At 36.1% G+C, this 25997-nt stretch overlaps 1 protein-coding gene across 3 annotated transcripts in view; it reads left to right on the forward strand.

The window, feature by feature from the left end:
- The window catches only part of SPAG16 (sperm associated antigen 16), a 416305-nt gene that overhangs the window by 13629 nt on the left and 376679 nt on the right, over positions 1 to 25997 (forward strand). For all 3 annotated transcript variants that reach the window (XM_064515349.1, XM_026120033.2, XM_064515350.1), the window contains exons 5-9: positions 5106 to 5243; positions 10442 to 10549; positions 11944 to 12061; positions 13446 to 13515; positions 19453 to 19601. In XM_064515349.1, the coding sequence (XP_064371419.1) occupies positions 5106 to 5243; positions 10442 to 10549; positions 11944 to 12061; positions 13446 to 13515; positions 19453 to 19601 (583 nt within the window). The remainder of the gene's footprint in view (positions 1 to 5105; positions 5244 to 10441; positions 10550 to 11943; positions 12062 to 13445; positions 13516 to 19452; positions 19602 to 25997) is intronic.

Here is a 25997-nt window from a genome sequence, read left to right on the forward strand (position 1 = left end):
AGCAAAGCTACTAAGTCATCTCCTTGCACATCTTCTCTGAGTATAGAGGTAGATCTGCTACAAAAAAGTTTTTTGCTGAAATGAAGAAAATGTATACAAGTTGTGAGCTGTCATATCATAACTTCGTGAGGTGAGTGGAAACAATCTGCTTATTTCAGGTAGACCTATGCTTCCTATGCTCTGGGTCCTCTTTCATCTGGAAATCATGTAGACATATTAATGCATGTTATGTTCTGAATTCATAAATCCTGAGAGAAACTGGGTTTATTAGTGCCCGAACAGCATCACCCAAACCCAGATTCAGTTTTTGGATTAGAAGCAGTTCAGACCACAAGTTGAAGGAAGCTCAAGTTTGCTTGCAGAAAGCCGGGTAGGCATGCTTACTGTGGTGCTCCTGGTGTTAGGCATCATCCAAAGTGGATATCCACACAGATAAGGGGGGGCGGAGGGGAAGAAGAAGACGACATGGTGGTCTTTTTTGGGAAATGATTCAAAAGATTCAATTCTGATTCTTAACTTCTGCTTGTTATGGTCTAAACATGTCTCTGTATTATCATCAGCATGAATTTACAGAGCACTTGAAACTGCAATAACTGAATGCACTTCATATAGTTCAGATCTCGAGCAAACAAAATGTTTTCTGATGTTGTGAGTAATCACTAGTTATCATATATTATGATTATAAGTTTTCACTTTAAATATAGATTTATGCTTCTGTGTTTATTTAATGGGAAATATGTAAGGATGCCACAGAAGACTGAAATTTGGATCCTTTTTGTGTTAATCTAATTCTGCAGAAATCACTTGCCTACAGAGCAAGCTCAGCATAATACAAGCTTTCTACTTATATGCCATAATAATAGATTGGAGGAATAGGCTACAGTGAAAAGGCAGTTTATTTTCTGTGCTCATTTCTTTCTTAGCCTTCTGTCGAGACTAAGAGGTTATCAGTTGAAATGATAATTTTCAGTAAGAAGTTCTTGTGAAATCTAAAACTTGAAATTTTAATCCCTGAATGTGTGTCTCAGTGAGTTATCCCTAGATAAAGGGTTATCCTGAGCTATGTATCACTTAGTTAATTGGAGGGCCACTCTGCAACCTGAATCCTTTAGAACTCAGACTTGCAATCAGTGTAGTGTATATAGTATAATTCAATTTGCACTGGGCTTTGATCATAAAATCATAGTTGGCCATCTGTTCCTGAAGTTTCTAGATTCTTGGATAATTTTAAATGTTGATTCAAGAATTGTAACAGTTGTTCTGAAAGGCTTAGAAAATGCCTGTGTGCATGGATCTAACTAATTTAATTTGCATCACAGGTCCCTTCAATAGCAGAATGAAGAGAGAACAGTAACTATCTGGCAATTGGCTAGGTGTATAGAAGCTCTAAGATTTACAGAACTAGTTTGAATTCTCGTGGGATATCACAATGAATTTTTGTTGTGTAGTTTTCTACTCCATTCCTACACATGTCTAAAACATTCATTTTTAGTTGTATTCTTAGACTAGAGCATGATGGATTTATCAGGATCAGTTGTATTTCATTAAAATTGTCTTTCAAGATTCTTAGCTCTGCTGGAGGCTAACTTCATCAATTACCCATGTCTGATGTGTCTTGGTGCAGAAAGTTGATGGTTTTCATGAAATTAAGTTAGGGCATTCAGTGGAGAATTTTTTCTGGCAAAAAAAGAAATAAATAGATTGAAGGTATTGCTAGTATTAGTTATGTTTTTATTCCATGATAATTCTAGGTTCCTAGTAGCTGTAACCAGCATAGTTACCAACATCTTTGCTACCTGGAAAAATAAAGAGTATGTCAGACTAGATTGTTCTTAGTCCTTACCCCAAGTCACGTAGGTACAAAAAAGGAGGAATTTTCATTTATGTTTGGTTGGATTGCTGCCTCATGTAGTGGCTGCAGGGCAAGGGGAAAGGCAAAGTTACCAGAGAGGAGAAATCTTTGTTATAGTGCACTGAGTCTGTACAAACCAGCAGATGTGTCTGGGCACGAAAGGGAAAGATGATGCAGTCTGTAGAAGGGGTGGCTTATGAGCAGTTTCTGCAATTGGAGAAGTATCTGCTTGTAATACTATAAGTTTCAATTATTGATGTCATTAATAAATAGTATCCCCCATGTCCCGCTGGAGTCAATAGAAGCATACTTAAGATGGACCCTACCAGCAGCTTCATTTAGTTGTGCCTCATGGCTGATACTGCTCTGAACTAACTAGTCTTTTGACACAGGGACAGGGTAGTGCAGGAACGGCTTTGGGCAGAACTAGTAAGCATTGACTGAGTGGCTCCCTGACACTGTAGGATGGGATGAAGCTAAAGACAACTCAGGGAATGCTGTTTTACTCTGCATGGATGTGCCTTACCTTAAGGATGCTAGTCCCAGTGGAAGTCAGTGAGACTGATACGCCTGTGCCACTTATGTGCATTTGAAGTTTCCTCCCTTTTATAGAGAATATAGAACAGTGTAATAGGTGAGACGGGTAAGACTGGCTGTGGTGGAGTAATTACAGTTATTTCTCTCCCCATTTCAGATGGTGGGAACTTTGTGCATGAGTTGTTTTTCACCTAGCCAATAACTGTGAATGTGTCAGCCTTAATGATCTCAGTCTGTGTCTTGTAAAACAATGGAGAATTATTTTGATTTTTACCTTGTCAACCAGAGAAGGGTAAACTAAATTGGAACTATATAAAGAAAAGACAGCACTGCACAGAAATTCTTTATCACTTTCAAGTGGAAAAGAAAAAAGAAAGGTCTATGTTAAACATTGTCTTCTCTTCAGTACTGTCAATCCCACTGTTTCCTCCTCAGAGCAGAATGTTTCAACTGCTGAACTAAAACAAAAAGGATAATTTCTTGCAAAATATATAAAAATGCGGAGCTTAAGGATATAGGACTATGTAAGAGTGATTGTTGATATTTAAAATAAGCTGCTTGGAGCCCTTTTTAAAAATTCTTCCTACTTTTTCTGATACAAACACTTCTCCTCCTGCCTAATATTTTATTATCAAATGACGAAACAATATTTGAGTGGCGATAATTTCCAATGAAAGGTGCCCATATTTTCAACAGGAATTCTAGTCACTCTGTCAATGTTTATAAAATAAATGACTAAGCTCCTTTCTTGGTCCTAAAAGCCTATTACTACTCTAATTTGCTGTAGGAAAAGCACGTGATGATAGAATCAGTTTTGCTTTGGATGCATTCAGTTTAGTCTTTCAAAATCCCATCATTTTCTGGTGACAAATGTGAGTGACAGACTAATTTGTAAGGATGAACACTCCTAAAGTGTCCATAGCATTCAAATAAGCAGCTGACCATAGGAAGTCATTTGGGCATAAATATTTCCAATGTTCTCCTTAATTTTTTGGAAGATTTCAAATAAGAGTAGAGAGATTTATTTTCTTCTACCTCCTGAAATATCTTCTCTTTCTCTCTAGTGTCCTTAGAAGCTTATTCTACAAAAATTCTTGTTTCTGCAACGTATTTTATTGATCTAGAAATGCTGTGCTTACTTTCAAGCCTGTTGCTTCTGTCCAAGTGCAGGAGATAGGGTTTGGTATAATTACTGCCTCGAATTACTGCTGTTTTTGTTGTGCTGGGGGCAAGGGGAAGCACAGATTCAATATATTTTCCTCTGACAAGGCAAATAATGTTCATATTATTCCTTCTAGTAAGTTCCTACCCAGAACATCTTCCAGCAGCCCTCAGTATCAGCAGGGAAGACGACTGTGGGCCTGCCTAATCTTTATTATTTACAACTCCACTGAACCTGTGCTATATAGCTACTTGGCGCACCACCTGTCTCCAATGGATCTGTAAAGTCTGTACCAGCTGAGGATCCTGCCCTTCGCTCTTTCAGGACAGAGCAAATGAAGAAATACATGTTTTGTACATAAACGTACTAGATTCTGAAATGACCTTTGCAATGTCTGCTTGCACAGAAGCATCTCGAGTCCATATGTGTAGGCTTGAATCTTGGTGTGTTTTTAAATATTTTGTGAAATCCTGGTATCTTGCATTCTTTCCTTGAACAAGCAGGTTCTGCAGAAGCATTTATTTTGTGTGGTGATAGCCCTGTTTGTCTGATCTAAGCTTCTTTGAATCCTTTCTAATGTTGCCTTTCTCTCCTCATATATGGAGGATACTTCTGTGCTTTAGTTGCTTCTTATTTAAATGCCTTTGAATTGAGGCCTCAAATGAATTGTGTCAATGCCTGTGTCTTTCATTGCCTGTTTAGAGTATTTGTTGACATCCTCTCAATAGATGAATGGTCTTAAAAGGTATGAGACTATGACTGAATAGGCTTCATTGCCAGGGGATTATCATGATTTCTGGATTGCTATACAGAATTGCATGGCAGCCCCAGGTTCACTTTTACTTCTCAAAGTGCAAGTTAATCTGTATGAGTATTTAATAAAAGCAGCCTTCAGGACAGAATCTAGTATTTGCAGGGACTGGTAAAATAGTTTGGAAAATATTGGTGAATATAGTTGAGGAGAAGGCAACATCAGTGAACTGCTGCTTTGTAAATCACTAGGATTGTAGAAGAGAGATTTCTGTTTTGAAATGTATTTCCCTTTACAAAAGGAATGAAGAATTTTCCCTAAGTGAGCTCTGAATTTCATGTTCAAGATAGCTCATAGGATCATTCATCCAGGTCATCCACAGCTTTGACTGAACTCATCAAAAAAAAATCTTGCATATATTTGAATACATAAAAAGGATTGTGTGTATATATCAAGGTTAAAATGTTATTTGAGAATTATTATATTGCTTTTTATGCAAGTTATTTGGAAGAAAGGAGGGAAAAGCACAATTGTTTAAATTGTAGTAGTATGTTATGCATGGCATGCCATTTGGCTGTTAGGAGCAATAAGAATATACTTTAGAATGAAAAAGGATAAAATAGAGCACTGTGTCGTGGGAGGGTACTACAGCTAATTGTTAATGATCATAAAAAAGGGTAATTGCCTAGAGTTGGCAAATATCTTCGTGATTCTAATTAAATGTTAGCATGGGAGGGGAAACATCAGTGAAGTGAGAAATGGGGAACATGGCATAAAATATCTCTCCATTTATTTTATGCTAGGTATGAGCTGATACAGAGAGGTGTGTTCACAGCCCAAGATGCTGGATTGGTTCCAACTGTGTATACCCGCAATCAGCAACTGGAGACTGAGAATATGCATTTGAAGAAGGATTTGGAAAACTATAAGCTTGCTGCGAAGTAAGTTATTTGGTATTAGTGAAACTTTCATACACAGTAGTAAATGGCTGGGTAAAGTAAACACAAGTACTTAAGGAAAATAATCCCTGTTCCGTATGCTGGCTATGCATATTTTTACTTCTGGGTGGGTACTACTTTTAAAATTTAAGCTCAGTTTTCTCTGAGCTCTATTAGAAATCTAAGGCTGGATTTCTTTTCTTTATATTTACTGGGCTATAGAAGTTAATTTTCAAGATCCAGCAATTACAACAAATTACTACAAAGAATTAATGAGAACATAATACATAGAAGTGGAAAATAATTTATTATATGCATTTGTATTAAAATACAGTACTATAAATTATAGCTACCACAGAATGTCAGCATGCATAGGGGAAAAAATAATCACTAAATTTATTCTGCATTTCTTTAAAATGAAAATAACCTATTGCTTTCAGGCCCTAGTGTTCGATAATGCTGATTTACATTCATGTACTATTGACTTAAGTTGTGCGTGCATTGCAGTAGCTGACTTAACAAGAATCAGTTTTACTACAGGCATGAGAGAGTTAAAATGTTTAGCCTATATAATGGGGAGATGCAGTAATGAACTACAAATAACATTACAGTCTTTTCTAAAGAATAGTACATCTGCATGTGTATTCATTCAGAACTTGCCCTAAGACTTAATAATGGGCTGGCTTTGATTTTTGCCAGGGCATAGTTTTAAAATGTGGACCTGTTTTTAAAAAAAGTTAACTCCAACTCTGATTTTCAAGATTGCTCAAGCTACTAATTTTTGTTTAGGTTTCATTTAGATTGTTCCTCTCTGTGAAAAATGAATACTTACTCAGATCTTAAATAATCATACTTGGTGTGCTGAATATCTTGGGTAATAGCTATAACTGAATTATTTTTCAATGAAAATTTATTTTTAATTAACTAAAATTTTAGTTTACATTTAAATTAATATTTATGCAGGCAGCTTTAATAATCAATTCAATACTGTGCTAAAAATATTGTTATACTGGGTATACTTTGAGATGGGCCATATAAAGCATTCTTTTATTTTCCTCTGGTGTTCTTTTGGACACTGGATGTCTCCCACTCTCCCTGTATAGGGGAGAGGGAAATTCTGTATGATACAGATCAGAAGTGGGTAAATTCTGTTTTTTGGTATTTACTGTTAGATACTGCACTTGCTCTGCATGTACCTTATTGAAACACTTTTACACTGAGTTCTCCTTTCCGTACTGATTTTTCACTCTTTCTGCTGATATTACAATGGAATATGTGTAGTAGTGAAACTTAGATTGTGATAGTGGTAACTACTTAATTTTTGAACATTAGTTTTGACATAGTTTTCAAAACTTTCACTGATATTAATGGCTGAAGTTCAGCCCTTGTGATATTAGTTTCACTTATTTTGTTATGAAAGTTTTATGAATTAAAATAGTGCTGTTTCTGGAATGAGTGAAGTTGAGCAGTTCTACTATCCATACCACGGAGTTAAACTGTTCCCTTCTGTCTTTTGGATAAACCCTGATTGTAACACCTTATGCTAAATCAGTTCATTTATTGTAGTGACTGTTAAGAGCATTTTTCTTGTTCGTGCATTGAATAACTGGAGTTAAGTACCCTTGCTATTGTAAAGCAAATATTCCAGCAGGAGCCAAAAATTACCTTGAGGACAATTTAGGTTTTCAAGTATTGTGAGAATTCACTAGTTCACATTCAAAACAAATGCCTAAGAGTGCTGAAGAAATGCTGGTTTGACTGATTACAAAATAATGATTTCTGATCAAAGAAAGCCCCATATTTTTCTCTTTGGATCAGTCAGAAAGCTCTCATGGTGAGAGATAGTGCTGTGAATTGTATTTGAAAGCAGCTTTTAATTACATTTGGTATTTCTGAGCTTGCTGCTCTTGACAACCATCTTGCTGAAAAGAGATGTTATTTGTGACTTAAGCAGGATGGGGGCCCAGAGTAAATGACTATAAACCAATTACCTCCTGCTTTAATGTTGTTTAACAATTGGCAGAAAAGATTCAGGGTCTAGAAGCTAAATGTAATTGTATTTTGGGTATTTTAATACAGTATTTGCACGGCTGCATGGCAAACAGGTAGGCAAATTGAGTAGATTGCAGACCTAGAGAAATTTCACTGTGGTTTTTCGTTATTTAAAGAGATTTGCAATCAGCTTTGCTTCCTGTATACAATGAGTATACATTTTTAATAGGTTGTCTAATGTCTGAAGGGCATCTTGAGGTATGACAAAATCACTAGAATGAATGTATTGAGAGAAATAATTATGAGCAGAATCCTTTTACTCCAAAGCTAGTGATAGTTTATTACCATAAAGTTTAGATGTATTACTAATTTCTAAAATATTTTTTAAAACAAATTGCATTGTGATAGAAATGAAAACTAACTCGCGTTGCCTGGCAGTGTAGCAGTGCTTAGATAAAATACCCCTAAGTGTACTGCCCTTCTATTTCCTTTATCTTAAAGGCCGCAGATAAGCTCTGCTTGTTTAAGGATGTAATTATCTGCTGAAATACTTCTGTAGAAGTAGCGTAGATATTCTTTCTGATACTAGAAAAAATTGAAAACACTACTGAAAATTGCCAAGTATTACAGTGGACTAGATAGGTTTAACCAGCATAGGTAGAGGATAAGATCCTTAGCTCATTAAATCAGTGTAATTCATTGTCTTCCATGATGATTTGTGTCATTTAAGGATTTAATATTCTGGTAATATTTGTTTATCAGTTGAATAATGAATTACAGTTTCATAGCCATATTAAACTCTGCCCATCAGATAATGTAAAATGCCTTGACTCCCATATATTTTGGTCTTTTTCTATAGCCAGACACTTTATTGCTTTTTTTATTTAAATGTGTATGTAGACAACATGGTATATCAGGTTTAAGATCACAGGGGCTGGTAACTGATATGTTTAAGTTCCTTAAACAGGTAGGAATTTATTAGGTAGATGAAATGAAAGTTGGATAGAACTTTGGGCTGAGGACTTTTAACTGAGTTCAAATATCAGTTAGGAAGTTTAAATATTTGCAGGTATCTTTCTATCCTGATTTTATGAGCACACACACAGATATGCACCCAGTTTACAGCCACAGTAACAGTCAAAGTATAAAACATTCTTGGAAATGGTATTTATTACTACAGTTACTGCTATCACCAGCCATAAAATCCACAGTTGACCTCCTATTTCAGTGCCAAAATCTAACTGTGCCTGCACATATTTACCCATTTGTACCATGAGAAAAATAGTGGTGCACGGTTTTTATATTGTGCACCATTTTTAAATGCATCTCTTCCATTATGCGGTACATTTGGCAAACTTGTTACTTACTAAATGCCATATAAACTAGCTAAATGGAGTAAAAGTATGAAAGTGTTTTCTAAGGATGTCTTTATTCTGATTAAAATGTTAGGGCTACAACTTTCAGCACCTTGGGGAATTAAATCCCACTTAAATTCAATGGGAACAGGACAAGTAATTCTCAGACCTTTGAAAATCCCTGCCTGCCCCAGCTATTTTTATCAAACTGCTTGTCCGAGGAATTTAAATGGAGAGGCCTGTCTGTTGTGGTCTTCGACATTTGTCTTAATGAAAAGCAATAGATGCTGGCCTTGTCATAGCTGTAGCAATGTCTTTCACCTTGGAACACGCCATCTGCTCTTTAGAGGTGGGCTTTGTGCTCAAGATCTTAGTGGCTGCTCAGGTATTGTGAGTGGTGTCATGATGGAGTTGTTTCAAGGAGCTGTCCCGAGGCCACACATTCATTTACTTTTGATTTCATTAACTGCGCATATGAGCTTAAGCAGAATACGTAATCTATACTTTGTATCCTGATACCAGTATCCTAATTCGTTGTTTCACAACTTCTGATATTTGTGCATATGCATCCAGAATGCGATGTGCATGCCTGCAGCTACTCTGAGTCTTCTGATAGTTCCTGCAGGGGCAGCCCTGCCTCTTTTCATAGTTTTTTTTCCTGATAGTTTTTTCTCAACTGACTGATACACAGTGGCATTAGATTCACTGTGCTCCTCAGGTCTTCTGGCTGTTCCTGCTACAAGCAACGATTCACATATAAACTTAGACAAATAAGTATGGTAGTTTGTATAGGTAGTAAACATAGAAAACCTAGTAGTATATATAGTAAATATAAAATATTTGTATTAAATACAATAGCAGTTATGGGTATTCCTCCTGGACCTGTAATTTTGGCATACTCCACTGTCAGTTATTTTCCTAATTCCTGTTGAAGAGGAAATAAACTTCATTTTTCCAAAGAATAAATATCTAGTTTCTGTGCAAGGTAGTTTTGAGCATCCTTTGTAACTGAATGATTTTTACCAATCTTTCCTTCCAAACCCGTGTCAGTGAAGGGAATGAGAATCTGTGTGTATTAAATATATACAGGGCTTTTTCTTTGCTGTTTCTGAAACAGAGTATCTCAGTGTGGCTTGGCTTTGTGTGGAATATGCTTAGAGAATAATAGGTAACCAGTATCTTTGCAGTGACCTTTGAAATGGATTCCTCTTTCATCCTGCTGTCACATGTTAAAGATAACACCTGGGGACAAACTGCCAACTTGATCTGCTAGAGCCTAGATTTTTTTAGTGCCTTTTTTCCCAGAAGATCTCTATGCATATTTGCAAGGCAATGATATAGTTATCCTTCTGCATGTGTTATTCCATCACGTGACATTATGTTGGGTTCCAGACCTAATGTAGATTTTTGGAAAATCAGTTTTGCAGTACATTTTCATGTGGCGTTTCAAATCTCAGACAAGCATATTTTTTTCTAACCAATTGTAATTTGAATAGGTACCTCCACAAGGCCCCCTTATCTCTAAAATAAGGCTGACCATCTCAGCTCTTCTGAGATGTATAATGCCAGAATCGCTATGGATTCTATCTAAAGGAACAGAGGGAAGGTAATGGTGGAAAGCATCTACCCTTTTTGTACGTGAGTTGGTAGCAAAAAGACCTCCAAAGTACATGTCTACCGCAGCGGATACTACCAAAAGTCTCCAACTTGGGTACAGTAGGCATATGCATATCTGTAAATGGATTATATATATATATAATATATATATATACACATACACACAGCATACCTTTAAGAGAAGCTAGTAGGAAGAAGCCAATAACACTTTCTTTCACATTTTCTGTTTACACGTAGCAAAGCAAAAGAGGCTTTCCTAAAAATGCAGAAAGAACGTGATTTTCATCGAATGCATCATAAGCGAGTGGTCCAAGAGAAAAACAAACTTATTTGTGACATTAAAAGGTAAAAATGGATTTTTATTACCAAACATAACAATAAAGGTAACTTATCTTGATTTGTTGCCTGGGAATGAGATAACATGGTAGAATTTAAAATGCTAAAGTAAAGCTAGCTGTACTTAGTTAGTTTCTTCATAAATAGTAGTTCCACCTGACGGTTCCTCCATGTCTCTTTAATGCTTTTTAATGATTTTTTCATATATTTTCCATATTTTGAATGGGACGATGTATTATTGCTAAAGGATATAGTATCTCTAACAGTTCAAAATATGGATGAGATTTTCTTTCACCCAGACTTTTTGCCCTAATTATGCAGTGATTTCTGGGTTTAGATCCCTATCCATTGTAATGGTAATCTGTATCCCACTGAGATCAGAAACTTTGAGGTCATGATTCCTGTAACTGGTGTTTTCTGTACTTCTGCATCTTGAGCTTCCTATAGTTAATTTGTTATGATGCTTTGGGTGAAAGTAAGCCTCAACTAGTTAATTGGTACTTAATTTTACAATTTTTAATTCCAAAATGTTGTCATTTTTGTATTCAGAGTTTTCTATTAGCTGTTGCACCTCTTTCCCTCACAAGCAGAACTTGTGTATTGTCCATCTGAAGGTCACTGGGCTAGGTAAAAGTGTTGACCCCTTAGAATCTCTTCTTTGCACAGATTTATGCCAGAATTGGTTTGAAAATAAACCTGGGGTGTGGCTTAGATCTGCAGCTCCAACTAGTTCCCAGAATTTTGGCTTGCTAATATTGTTATCAATTAATGCATGTAATTGTAGTTACATATTCTACATCTTTAACTTTAAAATCTATATCTTTAAATGCAAGAGAGCGCTATTTATTGACTTGGTCTCGGTTGCTTTTTGCAAAATACAATATTCTTGAAGTTGTCATGTCTTGCATGGATCAATTTCTTCTGAGAGAAATTGCAGAATATGTCTGAGTCTTAGCTGGTTTGAAGAATTAAAGTGGCTAGGTGTTCTGAATGTGCAGTGCAGTTAAATAATCATATTTCACCTGCTTTTTCTAAATTGGGATCCTAGCTGGTAGTCAGAGAATGGTTATAAATCTTTCTTCCAATGCAATATCATCCATCTGCAAGAAAAAAAAAAGATTAACAAAAATTACTCTGTATTATGCATGTGAAGGATGGAGAACAAACCAAAATTGAATGGACTGTTTTAAAAGCTGACTGAAGAAACTATGAATCCGCTTACTGATCTGACTTCTGTTTTTTCTCTCAGCACTCCAATTGGATGGTTACATTAAATAACTTTTGCTCTTTTCTGTGTGTTGACCTTTTGGCACTTTATTCTTGTGTCTAGTGTTCAGGAAAAAGGTTACATAGACAAATTTAACTCCGCTTTTAAGAAGCAGTTGTCCTTTTCTTGTTCATAGGCTGAAAACACATTATGCATCATATGAACCAGTGCTGAAGCAGCTGACTGAAAAATACCAGACTACACTGAGACAGAAAATGTTAACTAGTTTGGAGAGAGACAGAGCAATTGGGCAGGTAAAATTATGGTGACCACCACCTGCAAAGCCATACAGAATGTTTTGTTAAATACTTTGGTAAATAAACAGGGTACTTCTGGTAAAGCAATTCACTCATGTTATAGTTTTAAGCAGAATATTTTAGTTGGTTTCATGTTACTTCATGAAACTTTAAAATGATGTAAACTGTAATGCCTTAAGATGGTATTTCTCAGCCTTTGACTCATGCAGAGCAAGACTGAGCAAGTAACATGCAGACTCTGTTATACAGCTCTGTCAGTGTCCACAGTTTGAGGAAAGGTGTGATTTTCCCATGGATTCATATATGTCCATCTATGCCTATAGGAACTTGTTGATTTTAGCCTTCTTTATTACTATTCATTTCTGAAGTGTTTTCCTAGGTATAACCAGGAATGATCTTCATATAATTTTTCCTAAACTAGTAGGTGTCAGACACTGCTTTTCTGTTTTGTGAGTGGAATAAGATTGCAAGAGCAAAACAGAACTCTATTATCTGATGTATAGGTTGCTATATGTGACATTCTGCCCCTTTAGCTGAATTGGATGGATGAAGAACAGAAAACTTTCATGTGTTTAACCAATAGGTTATTTGTTTAAGGGAAAAAACAACAAAAAAAACTTGCCAAATGCATTGCATTTCAGCAGTAGTGTCAGCTATATGTGGGTAACATGAAAGGAATTTAGCCTGTTCTCTCTCTCTCATCTAATAGTCCCCATCTCTCATTTCTTCCTTTCCTCTGCCTCCAATTTTGCTTAGGTCACCTGAGGGCTTACTTTTAAAAGACTGAGGATTGTATGTTTGAAATTGAAATAACTTAAAGAAAATCTCTTACAGAAAGAGAGGTTACTGTTCATATACAGTTATGCCGAATCAGGAGTGAAAAACATAAAACAGCTTTCAAAATTGTTCCCAATACTATGAAATTTCAGGAACTTATGTAAGATCTAGCTAGTTATGAACTGTAAACCTTCTGGAATGAAGGCTGTTTTGTAACTTATATCACCATATTTTGTGGCATTTTATTATGACAAAACTATGTCATGTTGTGCCATCAAGATAAAGATTAGTTCAGTGATAACAGTGGTAAAAGTTGATGGCACAGGGTAATCTTTAGCATTGAATATGTCTGCATTGTTTTAATAGAGCTGTAAAAGAGAAATTCTGGATGGCTTGTATTTTATCACATCGTTTGACTGGGCATTTCCAAAATCTAGAATTAGGATTAATGTTTGCAACTTAATTGGAAATAATGATCAAATAATTCAATAATTATACATAATTTTGTACTTAAATACATAGAGATAAATGAGTGTTGTGAACAGACAATAAAAAAGCAAAATTTTCATACTGCCTGTTCTTCCTCTCCCTTTTTTTATGTTAGGTTACAGGTTTGCAAGCTACATTACAAAATTCAGTATGTGGACGTGCCATTCAGATTCCTGTGACAAAAGGTAAAATATTCTCTTAAACTTGTACTGGTTATAGGTTTTTATCATTTATATTATATTATATCATTTGAATATGTATTCTGATATGTATCCACATATCCATTATCCATGGTGAGTCTGCTCATGGCAATATGGAACATGTGAGTAAGTGTGGAAGGACTTCATCCTCAAAACCTATTTGGCACCTGATTTTGTTTTATTGTCCACTAATACTCTTTTTTCATGTGAGTGGCCTTTTTCAGCTTATTGTAATAATGTATTTGTTGTGGCTGGAATATTTTGAAAATAATGGTGTTGTGAAATCCAGCCTGTTGTTTTAGCGTGCCTCATTTTTACAGAAGCTTGCTGATAATGCAAGGTTATATAGGACCTGCTGGAGTATCTTTTTCTGTATGGTATGGCACTAATTCCCTGGTGTTTTGAATATATGCATAATTATTAAATGATTTTTCTAACTCCATCAGCAAAACTCTAGCACTGCATTGTTCTTGCACTGTCTTCTAAGTAAATGAAGCTCATGCTACCACATTCTTTGTGTGCATCTCTCCTGCTAACAATTTTGAACCTGTTTCCTAATTTGTTATGTTTGACAGAGTGAGAGAAGTCTCAGATACCAGGCTTCAGCAAGGCTCATGAAAACAGATGACATGATGAAAAGGGGAAATAGTATTAAAGCCTCCTTCAGAGAAAGGCTGCTACAGGGAGAGCTCTCCCCTTTTTGATAACAGAATTCACATGGGAAAGGGGTTTTGCACCTGCCCTAGTCATGAGCAGAACTTCCATCAGAGACTTGTTTGACACCAGAGAAATCAAAATTTCTCTGCCTCACAGGTGACCAGACAGGTATCTGATATCATGCAACTTTCAGATGAAGCTTTTCTTGCAATTAGGATACCTCTTATTTGTTTCTCATGTGCTCTTCCCAGTGTGTTAAAAGGCCAAAAGTCCTGCTACACTGATAGAACACTCCAGGTAAAAAGCCAGAGTGACCCCAGCCTTTGACAATCAAGTTTCATTAGTTCCCACATTCATGGAGTTGCTTCCATTGTATAAAATTCCTGTATAAAAGGCAAGGTCAGGAGAAAATTAGTAGCCACTTAAACTTTTTGTGTGTGTGTGTGTGTGGTGTTTTTTTAAATATTTGTAGTTGAGTGAAGAGAGTAGCATTTCCCTGACTATTAGAATGTGCTTCAGAGCACACTCTACTACTTTTGTAGGACATGTGGTCTTCTGTTTAGTGAAGAGCATAGCTGCTTTCATTCCTGTAAGGACCTGGAATGGTTCTGAAGTCCTGCCCAGTAGAAACTAAGCTATGAATTTAAGTTTGTGTACAAAAAAAAGCTACTGATCTAATAAGTCCTAAAGTATAAACATCAGGTGTTAACAGTGGAGCACTGAAGTACTGGCAGCATTTTAGTAGGTCTCTTCAGTGGTTATAGTATCATTCTGGTTTTAAATTCTGATGCCTTTTTTCTTCTATAAATTAGCATCATACTCTTCAGCAAGGCACACTTCAGGCCCCCAACATATCTTTTTGTGGTTGTGTCTACTGGTAATGCTCTGCTGTAGTCTTTAAGTCTTGTTACAAGAAAGTCTAAAACTCTGCTCTAATAAAGAGCACAATGCTCATTTTCATCATGCCGCAGACAAGGAGGTAGAGAATGGGCTTTTTATTTTACGCTAGTCTAGGAGAAGGACATACTGCATTCAACTTTTCATTATGCTCTGGCTTGAAGATGTATAGTGTGGGTTCTTCCTCTGAGCTAGTGTTTTACATTATAGATGCCCCATCTGTCTCTTTTTCGTATTACACGTACTTTCATTTGTTGTTTGAGTGATTCCAAAAACCGCTCTCCGGCTGTTCACAGTACTTGTTTATTCTCCAAAAACCTTGAGAGCACTTTATAATACCAAAAAGTGACAAGCAGGGGAGCACTTATAAATAAAAAAAAAATCACTTAAAGTCGTCAGCACAAATTATTAAGCTCATCAGCCACCCACGAGCTTATACAAGCCTTAATTTGCCTCATACCCTGTGTATCACAAATCAAGTGATATTTCAGTTCATTTCTTTCTAGTGCCTTGTCCTCTCATACTGCATAATTTTTTTTATTGCACTCTGTAGGTCATACTCATGTCTCAGTAGGTGATATTGTCTCTTATTCAGGTACTTTCTACTGCCTCTTGAAAGATGGTCATGTTCTGTTGCCTCTTGAATTCTTATTCATGAGATGGTAATTGAAACCTTGAAGCAAGCAGTGCCTAGACACTGGAGACATGTTTGCTGCATTTTTCCTCTAAATTGAAGTTCTTAGCTTGGAAGGAACCAATGTTGTTGGACTTGCAAGTCTCTTCTGTAAGCTGCAGTTTGTCTCAGGACTGAATGTTTCACATTTTAATACATTGGTACATTGTAGTTAGAAGATAACTTGTCAATCTGAATGTTCATTATTTGCCAAGGTAAGATTTTCTGGTCAGCTCTCTGCTTTCACTGCTATGCAGAGTGTGAAAGAACGAGAGTGCCTGTCTGCCTAGCAGCTATTGAGAAGAGGAGATTGCCCATCACTGCTGCCAGTGCTGCTTCTCCTCCACACCCTTACTTGACCCCAGACTGCAGATACCAGAACCTACCAGGACGCTGGGTTTGGCTACAGGGCATAGACAGTGGCTTTAACTAGCTTTGGGTTTGCTCAGCAGTTTGGGGTTTTGAATAGTGGCAATGAGGTGCAGCACATCCATTATGTGGGTTTTTTTTTTTTTTTTTTTAGTTGTACGGTAGCCTATTTGAAGAAGGAAAGGAAGCCTCATAATATTCATGATGAGTTTACATTACAAGTCTGTATCTGGTAGCTAGGTAGAAAAAATTAACAGTATTTAATACTAATTTTAGGAAAGCTATTGATTTATTATTTATGCACTTTATGCAACAGCTTTGTGCCTGATGTTTTTCAAGCAGCTGAAGAGGCTAGCACCAACAATACAGAGCATATAATTTAGGTAATTTAGTGACTCTTTTTTTGCTGACCCACTGCTAGCCAGACTGCTGTTTAGCTTTGCAAACAGTGGTTTGTATGCACAAATCCTTAAACAGAAAGTTTTCTTTGTGTGTTTTTAAAATGATTACAAGTTTAGGTTTATATTTTCTATTTACCTGCCTGATTTGTTAAGCGTTCATATGAAAGATGTTTAACAGTTGGAGAGGAATTGGTTCACAGTGAGGATAAGGACTCGGTCCTCTTCTAGAGTTTCAGATTGGCAGTCAGTGGGCCAAACCTGGAATCACTGGACAGGGATTCAGGCCTTAGCTCTCACCAGAAGATCTGTGCAGGTAGACATCTCAACAAACCACAGATACTAAGTAACTGTTGCTTTAATTCTGTCAGTTCTGCAATGTCTAAGTGGCTATATTCCTTTTTGTGGTTTTGCTGTATTTGCAGCCTTCATGGCAAATAAATACCATCTGTTTATGAGATACTTGGAAATGTGGTGTCAGTATATGGTTTGTTATTTACCGTTGGTAAGTGTCACAAATATCTGAGATGGTCTGGCTGGATTGACAGAATTTTTGGTTGTTTCCTGACTTGAAATTTAACGAGTGAAAATTTAGTATCTTAAAATTAGTCACATAAAAAGATACTTCAACTAGTCAATTTAATTAATTGATGGTGAGGGTACATGGAGTCAATGTATCCTGGATCTAAATCATTGCCTACATTTATGTTACTTCAAACAATTATTTTTATTTGACCGAGTGGATTAATTTATATATTACACCTTTGTTGTATCTAAGATAGGTGAAATAGATATTGTAAGGAGGCCTTAACTACAAAATTGTGTCTTGTCTTTGCTTTGTCTTGTGTTAACTGACCTTTCCAAATGCAATGCTCCTCTGTCCACTTTTGGTCATGCCAGAGATCTACAGGCTATGGATGAAAGACTAAATACAGCACTCTAGATTTAGAATACCTGTAATAAAGTAAGAGGCTGTCACATGCTATTTATTAATGAAAAAGGAGGAGTGACAGAGATGTTTCTCCCTTCCTAAAATATGTTAAAAGAAAACCATACCACAATATCACCACACAGAAAGGGCAGGTGCATGCAACCTTGTGTGTTCTTGATATATCTTTTGTTACGATAGGCTCGGATGGACTAAGCCCGCGTGTTTTAGGAGTCAGAAGACTTCTCATACTTCTGTGGACACAAGAGTGCAGTTGTTTCTCAACTTCACATGGGAGGGTCTATGTAAAGAGTTCTCTGTCCTTGCTACACTTGGTCAAAAGCCAACTATGAAAGCTAAATTTTTGTAACTTGATCTCATATTTTGAGTTCAGATTATTTTAAAAAGGATTGGGTATTTGTGTATGAAAATTTGCATAAAATACTGTGGTTTTTTTTCTTAATCTGATTCTATCTGAAGTTATAGCAGGATCATGCATAGAAGGATCTCAGTATCAAAGACAGTTCACTGAATTTTGGTGTGTTAGATTACTGGTTTATACTAACAGAGCATTTAATTTACATCCTTACTGATGGATCAAGACACACTGTTAAGTGGTGCTCTGAAAAAAGACCACTTTTGCCTGAAGGAATTAAGTAATCTTGACTGTGGCTTACATACCTAACCGAACACTGGTATAACAACTGATTGTGAAAACATGTTATAAAATTGTTACTTACTCGGTATGTTTCTTTTATTCTCTACAAACAACAGCTGCTTATTTATTATCCAATTATATTTGAAAGTTGAACCCAATGAGTTTCTTTACTCATGGTTGAATTAACTCATTGCTGAGCCTGTTAACTGTGCTTTCCCTTTCCTTGATCTGATGTAATTGCTCTCAGAAGGTCATGCCGAAAGAAATCTGAAAGGCACCAGTTAATAAACCTGGTTAGTTTAAACCTGGTTGATCTCATTCCAGCTACAATGCAATCAGAACAGAAAATCTGAAAACACAAGCTCTTGACACCATAGTGCAGTCACAACAGTTTTTTTTATGATTTGGTCTTTTTTTTGGAATGGTTATGGCTTTTTAACCTTTCCAACTGTCGTAGCTCCGTGTTGGTGTGGAATTACGAAGCATGAACAAACTCAGTGCTCTGTGAGCAGTGTGCTAGTGGCTAGCTGTTAGTGAGGACAAAGTGTTTGATATATAAAATGATTTTGCAGTGTACAGTTCTTCAGAAAAAGTTGTTTAGGGTGTCTGCGATAGCAGCTTCAACTTTTAAAATAGTGAGAATAAGCATATTTTGTTAGACCAGGCACAGTTCTTTATTGGTTACAGCTTTTATTCGGGTTAGGTGTACAGGAGGTTTGTGTGCTTGTTTGATCCATGACTTCTGCCTCAAGAATGGAGGGTTTTTTCCTTTAAGTCAAAGCTTGAATTCTGTGGCCCACATTTTAATGAAAATTTGTTTTAAAAGAGTGAGCGTTTACAAATGTGTAGAGTGAGTTTCCTTTTAGTCCAGATTTTAGCTATATAGTGTGTTTTTTTCAGTCTGAGACTCTTCAAAGAACTGGAATCCTGCTGAAATTCAGTCCTCCGTTCTTTTTTCTGTATGCCTGCATAACACGCTGCAGACCACAGTCATGAGACGCAGGGACCACAAGGGACTGTAGTCAGAAGCCTAGGAGCTGCCAATACAGTGAGAACAGCATCCCTTCTGCCACACAGTGCCAGATCCATCATGCAATACCCTTCCCCATATGCCTTTCAGTTGCAAATCTAGTGTATTGTTAGAGAAGTGGAAGTAGATCACACTGGAATAGTTTGCGGAGAAGAGTTGTATGTAGTCTTGGAATAGGTTACATGTATGGCACAGTAACCTGGATACCTTTTTAGGTAAATGGCATGATTTCTCTTAGACTTCCCATGTCCAGTTAATATTATTAAGATGCTTATAATATATGTGTGTGTATATATATATATATATATACAGGCCATGAATGTGGAAGGAAGAAAGGGCTGGAAGGTCCCACACAGAAAGCTCTTCAGGAAGCCAGGCAACAAAAAATCGGTGATGCTGAAAGCTCTTCATATGATCCAGTCAAAGATCCAATGAACAAGATGGGCAAGAGATATCCAAAGGTATGCAATCTTCTTTCCAGTTTCTTGGTATTTAGTCTGAAATATATTTAGGATTTTTACTCAGCTGTGGTGAAAGATAGTTGTCCGTGATTACTTACAGCATTCTCTCCTATAGTGACAAATGGTTTTGGTAAATGTACATAGAAACAAGTAGGTAACATTTTTTTTTTTTTAATTTTTAAGGCAAGTTTCCATCAAAGACTAATTTTTCAGGCAATAATAGCAATTCTGAGTTGAAGTACCCTAAGCTAGCAAGCTACATTTCAAGGCTCTCATGTAATCAGTCTGGTGTTCTTTTATATTTCTGTTGTAACGTTGGAGAAAACCTGATCTATTCAGTAGTACTTATAAGCTTTTCAAGCATTTCAACCTGTCAGTTTCAACTTAGCCTAAAAGATAGAAAATTTGGGAGACTAAAGGCAAAAAAATTCATCACTTTAATAGTCAATTAAAGTTTCCAAACTTGAATATACCAAGATAAGTTGTTTTTTTGTTTGCAGGTTGTGGTCTTACTCTCTAAAATTAAAATTAATTTCTGATAGAATTTTTTTATTGTTAAAAGGATTGTTTTCTTCACTTTATTCTTCTTGGTTTGTTTTTTGAAGTTATGCTTTGGAACTATAAAACAGGGTTTTTATTTTTTTTCCAAAATCAAGGTAAGTGTTCTAATATCTAGAATTTTTTAGGCTCTAAAATTGTTACATGTGGCTATTCTAACTCACTTGGAAACCATTGTTAGAGTTAAAATTGTTTTTCTGAAAATATAAGCTTTTGTTTAGGTGAATGCATTCAAAATCGACTTCAGTCTTTCCTTTCTCTGTCTCTACAGGAATATGCCCATAGCAGTTTATTTTTGTATGTTTCTGTTTTTGCAAAGACATTTTTTTCTGTGCAACATTCGCAATGCACCTCCCTCCTGACAAGCATACCATTTTATTTCTGTTTTCATCTCTTTCGATTCTCCTGAACTTCCAAATAAAAAGTCCTATTCTGTTGCTTTCTAAAACACTTCCTTCTCACTGCATATTGGAAATAACTCAATCCTGTCCTGTCTCCCCACCTATTGGTACCTAAATGTTACTGAGGCACCTGCCGTTCAGTCGATGTCTGCTTTCCCTGTTCCTCCTCCAGTGGTTAGAAACTTTTGTCTTGCTGTCATTGATGTCTCTTGCTTTCACTTTGGCTTGTAAAGAGGTGAAAATTTCTCAGTTTATGAAGTCTTGTTGTTCCTGTTTCTACTGAAGTTGTCAGGACTTTTACAGTAAATTTCAGTGGAATTATGTTTCACCCTTGGAGTATATGAACTCTACACAGGTGGTTTAGTTTGCCTGTCTGACACTCTCTTGTTCTTTGAAATTCCTGAGCACTGTTAGCTGACTGGGTCTGGCAAGCATCTGTGCTTCTGCAGATCTTATGTTTCCCAAATGAGTCCTTTTGGGGCCATAATGTATTTATTTAATCAGTGGATTAGAAAACTGGAGTAGCTCCAGAAACAAGACATCAAAATGATAGGTGTATTTGTATAGACTAGATTTTGCTGTGGTTATGCAATCTAAAATTTTAAGTACGAGGCTGGCAATTTTTTTTACAACAATCTTTTTTTTTTTTTCTCCCCACGCTTGCTAAATGTATTATTCCAGTGTGTTTCCTTTCCTCTGATAAAGGATAATGCCTGAGAATATTGCACATGAATTGTCTTTTTTAGGCTCAATTAGAAATAAATGGCATAGGGAATATGGTGGTGGTGGTCATACGGGAATATGGTATGGTCAGAGGTGGTGAGGGGTGATACAAAATCTTGTTTAAAACAAGTGACTTACAGAATTCTGTCCTGTAGTCCACATTTATTGAAATACAGTTCTAATCTAAGTTATTTTTAAAATGACGCTCATCAGTTTAACTCTCTAAGTATTCGCTACAGTGGAAAAGATTAGGTATAAATGAGTGACTTGCCTTCCATAGATTGTTTTATGTGATATTTGGGATCAAACTTTTAGGTGTTGCCTCATCTCTTTTGACCCCTATCAAAAGATCTTGTCAATTCTGCCATTTCCTATATAACTTTTGGGGGTGTAGAGTTGACTTATACATACTTAAATTAATACTATGCTTAGTTTCCTTTACACCACAAAGGAAATAAGAGCCAGAACATAAATCAGCTGTGTAGAGTCCAGGTCACAATAATATAGAAGGAATAAATGCAGTTAAACAGTGTATTCAAACAATGAATTTATGAGAAAACAGAGAAAAAGAAAATGTAGGTAGAATTGGCTATAAAATTTTTCAGCTGTTTTCAGTAAATGCAAGTGAATGTTTAAAGCTTAGAAAAATTCAGCCAGTGAACAGTTTATCTAATTTTAGTAAGTATTTTTGTACTTTTTTGAAATTTAGGCATTTGGTTTATATCATTGTCAGTAAAAAGTAAATATACTGTCATAAAACTGTATTCTTCAGGAAAAAATTATAAATATGTATATTAACTGTACCTTTACATAGATGTGAACTATGGTGATGAAAATAAAATGTAAAAAAAATGTGTTGTGGCTAAGCCACCAGCTAAATCTAGCAAATGCATGTGCTTGTTTTTAGGTGGGTACAAATATGACTCAAAGCTGAGCTAGAACATTTACTCCAGGGACAGTTGTATACTGCATTATCATAGTATCCTATGATGGCTAATATGTAATTTAAAACCTAAGGTATCTTTGTGGAGCTTAATACTGAAAAAGTGAAAAGCAACTAGGAATTTTTTGAGAGAGAGAATGTATTCTCCTGATCTTAAAATCTTCTACAAGACTCAATTGAATTGTACAGTAACGGGCAGTTAGGCTATATTGCTTATATTATCTAGTCCATAATAAGCCAGTATCAATAGCATAAATACCCTTAGATTAAGAATTTGAATATAGTACTGCTTTAAAAGTTTAAGTAGATTAAAATGCACTCAGAGATCATTAAGATTATAGAGAACCTTTGATAGTGTGATTTTCATTGTTCTGATGAAATACTTTCATTATTTCTATTTTATTAATCTTTCTCATATTCACCACAGGGTACATTCTGTATTTGATTTTTGTATTATTTATTAGGGAACTTGCAGCTTCTCTATTAGGTATATCCTGTTTCCACATAATGTATCACACCATAGCTTCATTTTCTGAAGCATTATTTGGTGTAAAACTTTTCAGTGAAGTGCATTGAGCACTTCTGAGGCTGAGACATTTTCTGCCTCTATGGAACAGATTTTGAAGTTATGGCCAATGGCATGTTAAAAACATTTACAGAAATAAAATTTAGTGATCATATATGAATAATAGCTTGTAATTAATAAGACTTTGGGTCCAAATATCGCATGCATATGTGTATGAAACCAGAGTTTCTCTTCATGATAAATTCTAGGAGAGAAGGTGTACAAAACTTAGCAGAACTACTGTTTGTCTTCTCAAGCAGAAGGGGAAGCTAACAAAAAATGATTACTAGGTCAGATTATTAAGACTGAATATGAAGTAGCACAGGCATATTGGGACAGAATTGGAAAGATGAGGTCCCAAAACAGGTCCCAGGAAGAGTTATAAATGAAATAGGTAATCATTGTATGTTTGTAGTAAGATGGCCAAGGAAGGCCCTGATTTGATATTTAGTAGAGAGGAGAAAACTGACAGCTGATATTGCTAATACTTTTTTCCTGACCGTGCTTCACTAGTAGAGTAAAACTAGATGATAGCTAAGAAAACTTATACCAGATACAAAGATATAAGACATCGGTCTAGGGTAGGCAAAAGAAAACTAAATGTCTATTACAGCTGAGAGAAGAAGTTTAAGAAATTATGGGCTTGTCAGTGTAACTGAAATTCCCAAAGAATTTTGGGATGAATGAAATTTTACTAAACATCTGGAAGCCACCAGGAAAAGAAGTAACAGTGAAAATGGATTTACCAAAAATCTAAATTTTATCTACCACAACATGATAGGCCTCACAGATGGAAGAGAAGCAGTAGATGTCATACTTTATATCTTATCCTTATGGTGTTAAAGTTCTTATTGTCTTTAAGAAAGCTTTGGATACTTCCTATAAGAAGCTGTGGAAATCTGGCCTGACAGAAACTTTCCTAAATGAATGGAAAACAGACTGGAAAAATGCAGATACATTGAACAGGCTTCTGCAGGGATATGATTTCATTAATGATACAGAATATACTGATTAAATTTGCAGACCAAATGAACTGGGTTTGGCAGGGGTGGAACAGCAAGTGCAGTTGAGGGCAGGAGTAGAATCAAGAAGAACTTGGACCTACTGGAGAACTGGTTGAAAACATAATGTGCAGGTCATACCTAAGAAAAGGTGAAGAGCTCTACCCTTAGGAATATATTGAGCTGTACAGATACAGGACAAGAAGATAAGAAACACTTCATTAAATTGCCTTTCTGTAGAATGGGATTTGTGGTTTGTTGCGTAAAATCAGCTGTGCATGTGTCGTCAATGACTTGATATTGCAAAATAGCTGAACACCGTACTGCAGTGTAAACCAGGAATATTGCCTGGATGATGTGGAGTAATCCACTTGCTTTCACCTGGGGCGTAAGCCTTAGCTGCAGTATTTTGTCTGGTTTGATCACAGCTCTTTAGGAGAGAGGAGAGAAGTAAGAATGAATAGAAGTCCAAGAAACATGACTGTCAAAGAGGTGAAAGAAAAATAATTGTCTAGTCTACAGAAGAGAAGACTAAAGGGAGACATGATCTGTCTTTAAAATGTAAAAGAATTCTGCATAAAAAGGCAGGAACCTGTTAGAACAAGGAATAGTAAGTTAAAATCCAACAAGAAAGATTCAGGTTATGTATTAGCCAAAATTTATAATAATTATAGTGAAGCACTAGAATAGCTTGCCTAGGGAGTTTGTAGAGTCTGTCATTGTCAGATGATTATTTCTGAGGAGTGGCGTAGGTAACGCGTCCCCTTGGGAAAAGGGATGTACTGATTGACCTGTAGAGGACTTGTTCAGCTGCCATTATTAATCTGGCTTCTGAAGAAAATGGGACTTAAGGGAACAAACTTTCTGCCATACCCTAAAATAGCAGACCAGTTTAAACTCTATTTAAAAGAGCAATTTTGAAAGTAAGTTTCTACAATTTCCGTTTGACTGGGAAAAGGGAAAAGACTCAAATTAGCGCCTGCAAATGACAAGGCAGTCAGAGCATATGCCAGCCAGCAAATGTGCATTTGTGAACTGCTGAGCATGTCTGTAGCTCGGGAACGAGTATAGCGCGTGCTGCTGCTTGTTCGGTGGGGACTGTCATCAAAGACGGCACGAGCCGGCACGGTGGTGGTGGTGGCAGCGGGTATTAAGCAGCAAAGAACATGACTCCAGAGCACCTCTTCTGCACCTGGAATTATAGTTCTGTGACTTTGCAGGTGTTAGGAGTTAGGAATATGATTCAAGAGCAACTGGATGTAAACTAAAACTGTTCTTTAGCAGATTTTACTGGAACTGAAGTTAAGTGAGTTAGACTTTTTTGTTAGCTAATACTTATTTTTTTTAAATCTCCTGCTGTAGACTTGAAAATGATAAGAGAACTTCATTTTAGGTGAAACCCATGCTTTCTTTTTAATTTTGTTTATGGTATTCTGTGTGTATTAGATGTGATGGTGGCTTTATTTTTAGGCTTTACCTAAACATAGGCTTTTAACTATAATGGGCCAACATGGAGGAAATTGAATAATCATTGGTTAACAATGATAGTTACCAATAAAGCTATATATAAAAAACATTTGTACATCTGTAAAGAAAATTTCTAAAAGATGATGTAGATATGGTTTTCTGTCCATCTTTGTTAAATCAAGACACCTAAAGCGATGCATTTCTAGAACTAGATTACATTTGATATTTGAAACCATTGGTCCTTGGTAAAATTACTTTGCAGAGCATCCAGAATATTTCTATTCTCTAAAGAACGTTGCTTATTATGAGTCATTACATGCTGCTATGTATAATAGGCATCTGAGATGAAAAATAACTACAGAATGTTGGAAAGATGTATTCGATCTCCATTCTAATTGTAGATATTTTTTGTATATGCATAAATTTCTTTCTGTATTTGAAAATATAGGGTGGTAGGCTTTGGGAGAATAATAGCACACCTTCTGTGAGATTGTGAATCTGGCCCTTGCTCTCGTAGTTTGCAAAACCTGTGACAATAAAGCTGCTCATTTTTTATTTGCAACTGTATTTCTTGGAAAGGAAACTGTAGAAATTATATATATTTAAAAAAAACCTTTCAATATTGCTGCAAGATATTAACCAGTGAAATGTAAAATGTATGTGTTTGTTTTTACTTGCCTGAGGCTGTTAGATCTCCGTTAGGCATGTATCTTTTTGTGGTTTTGAAATTCTTTGCAG

This window comes from Dromaius novaehollandiae, chromosome 7, assembly GCF_036370855.1.
Source record: "Dromaius novaehollandiae isolate bDroNov1 chromosome 7, bDroNov1.hap1, whole genome shotgun sequence".
NCBI lineage: Eukaryota > Metazoa > Chordata > Aves > Casuariiformes > Dromaiidae > Dromaius > Dromaius novaehollandiae.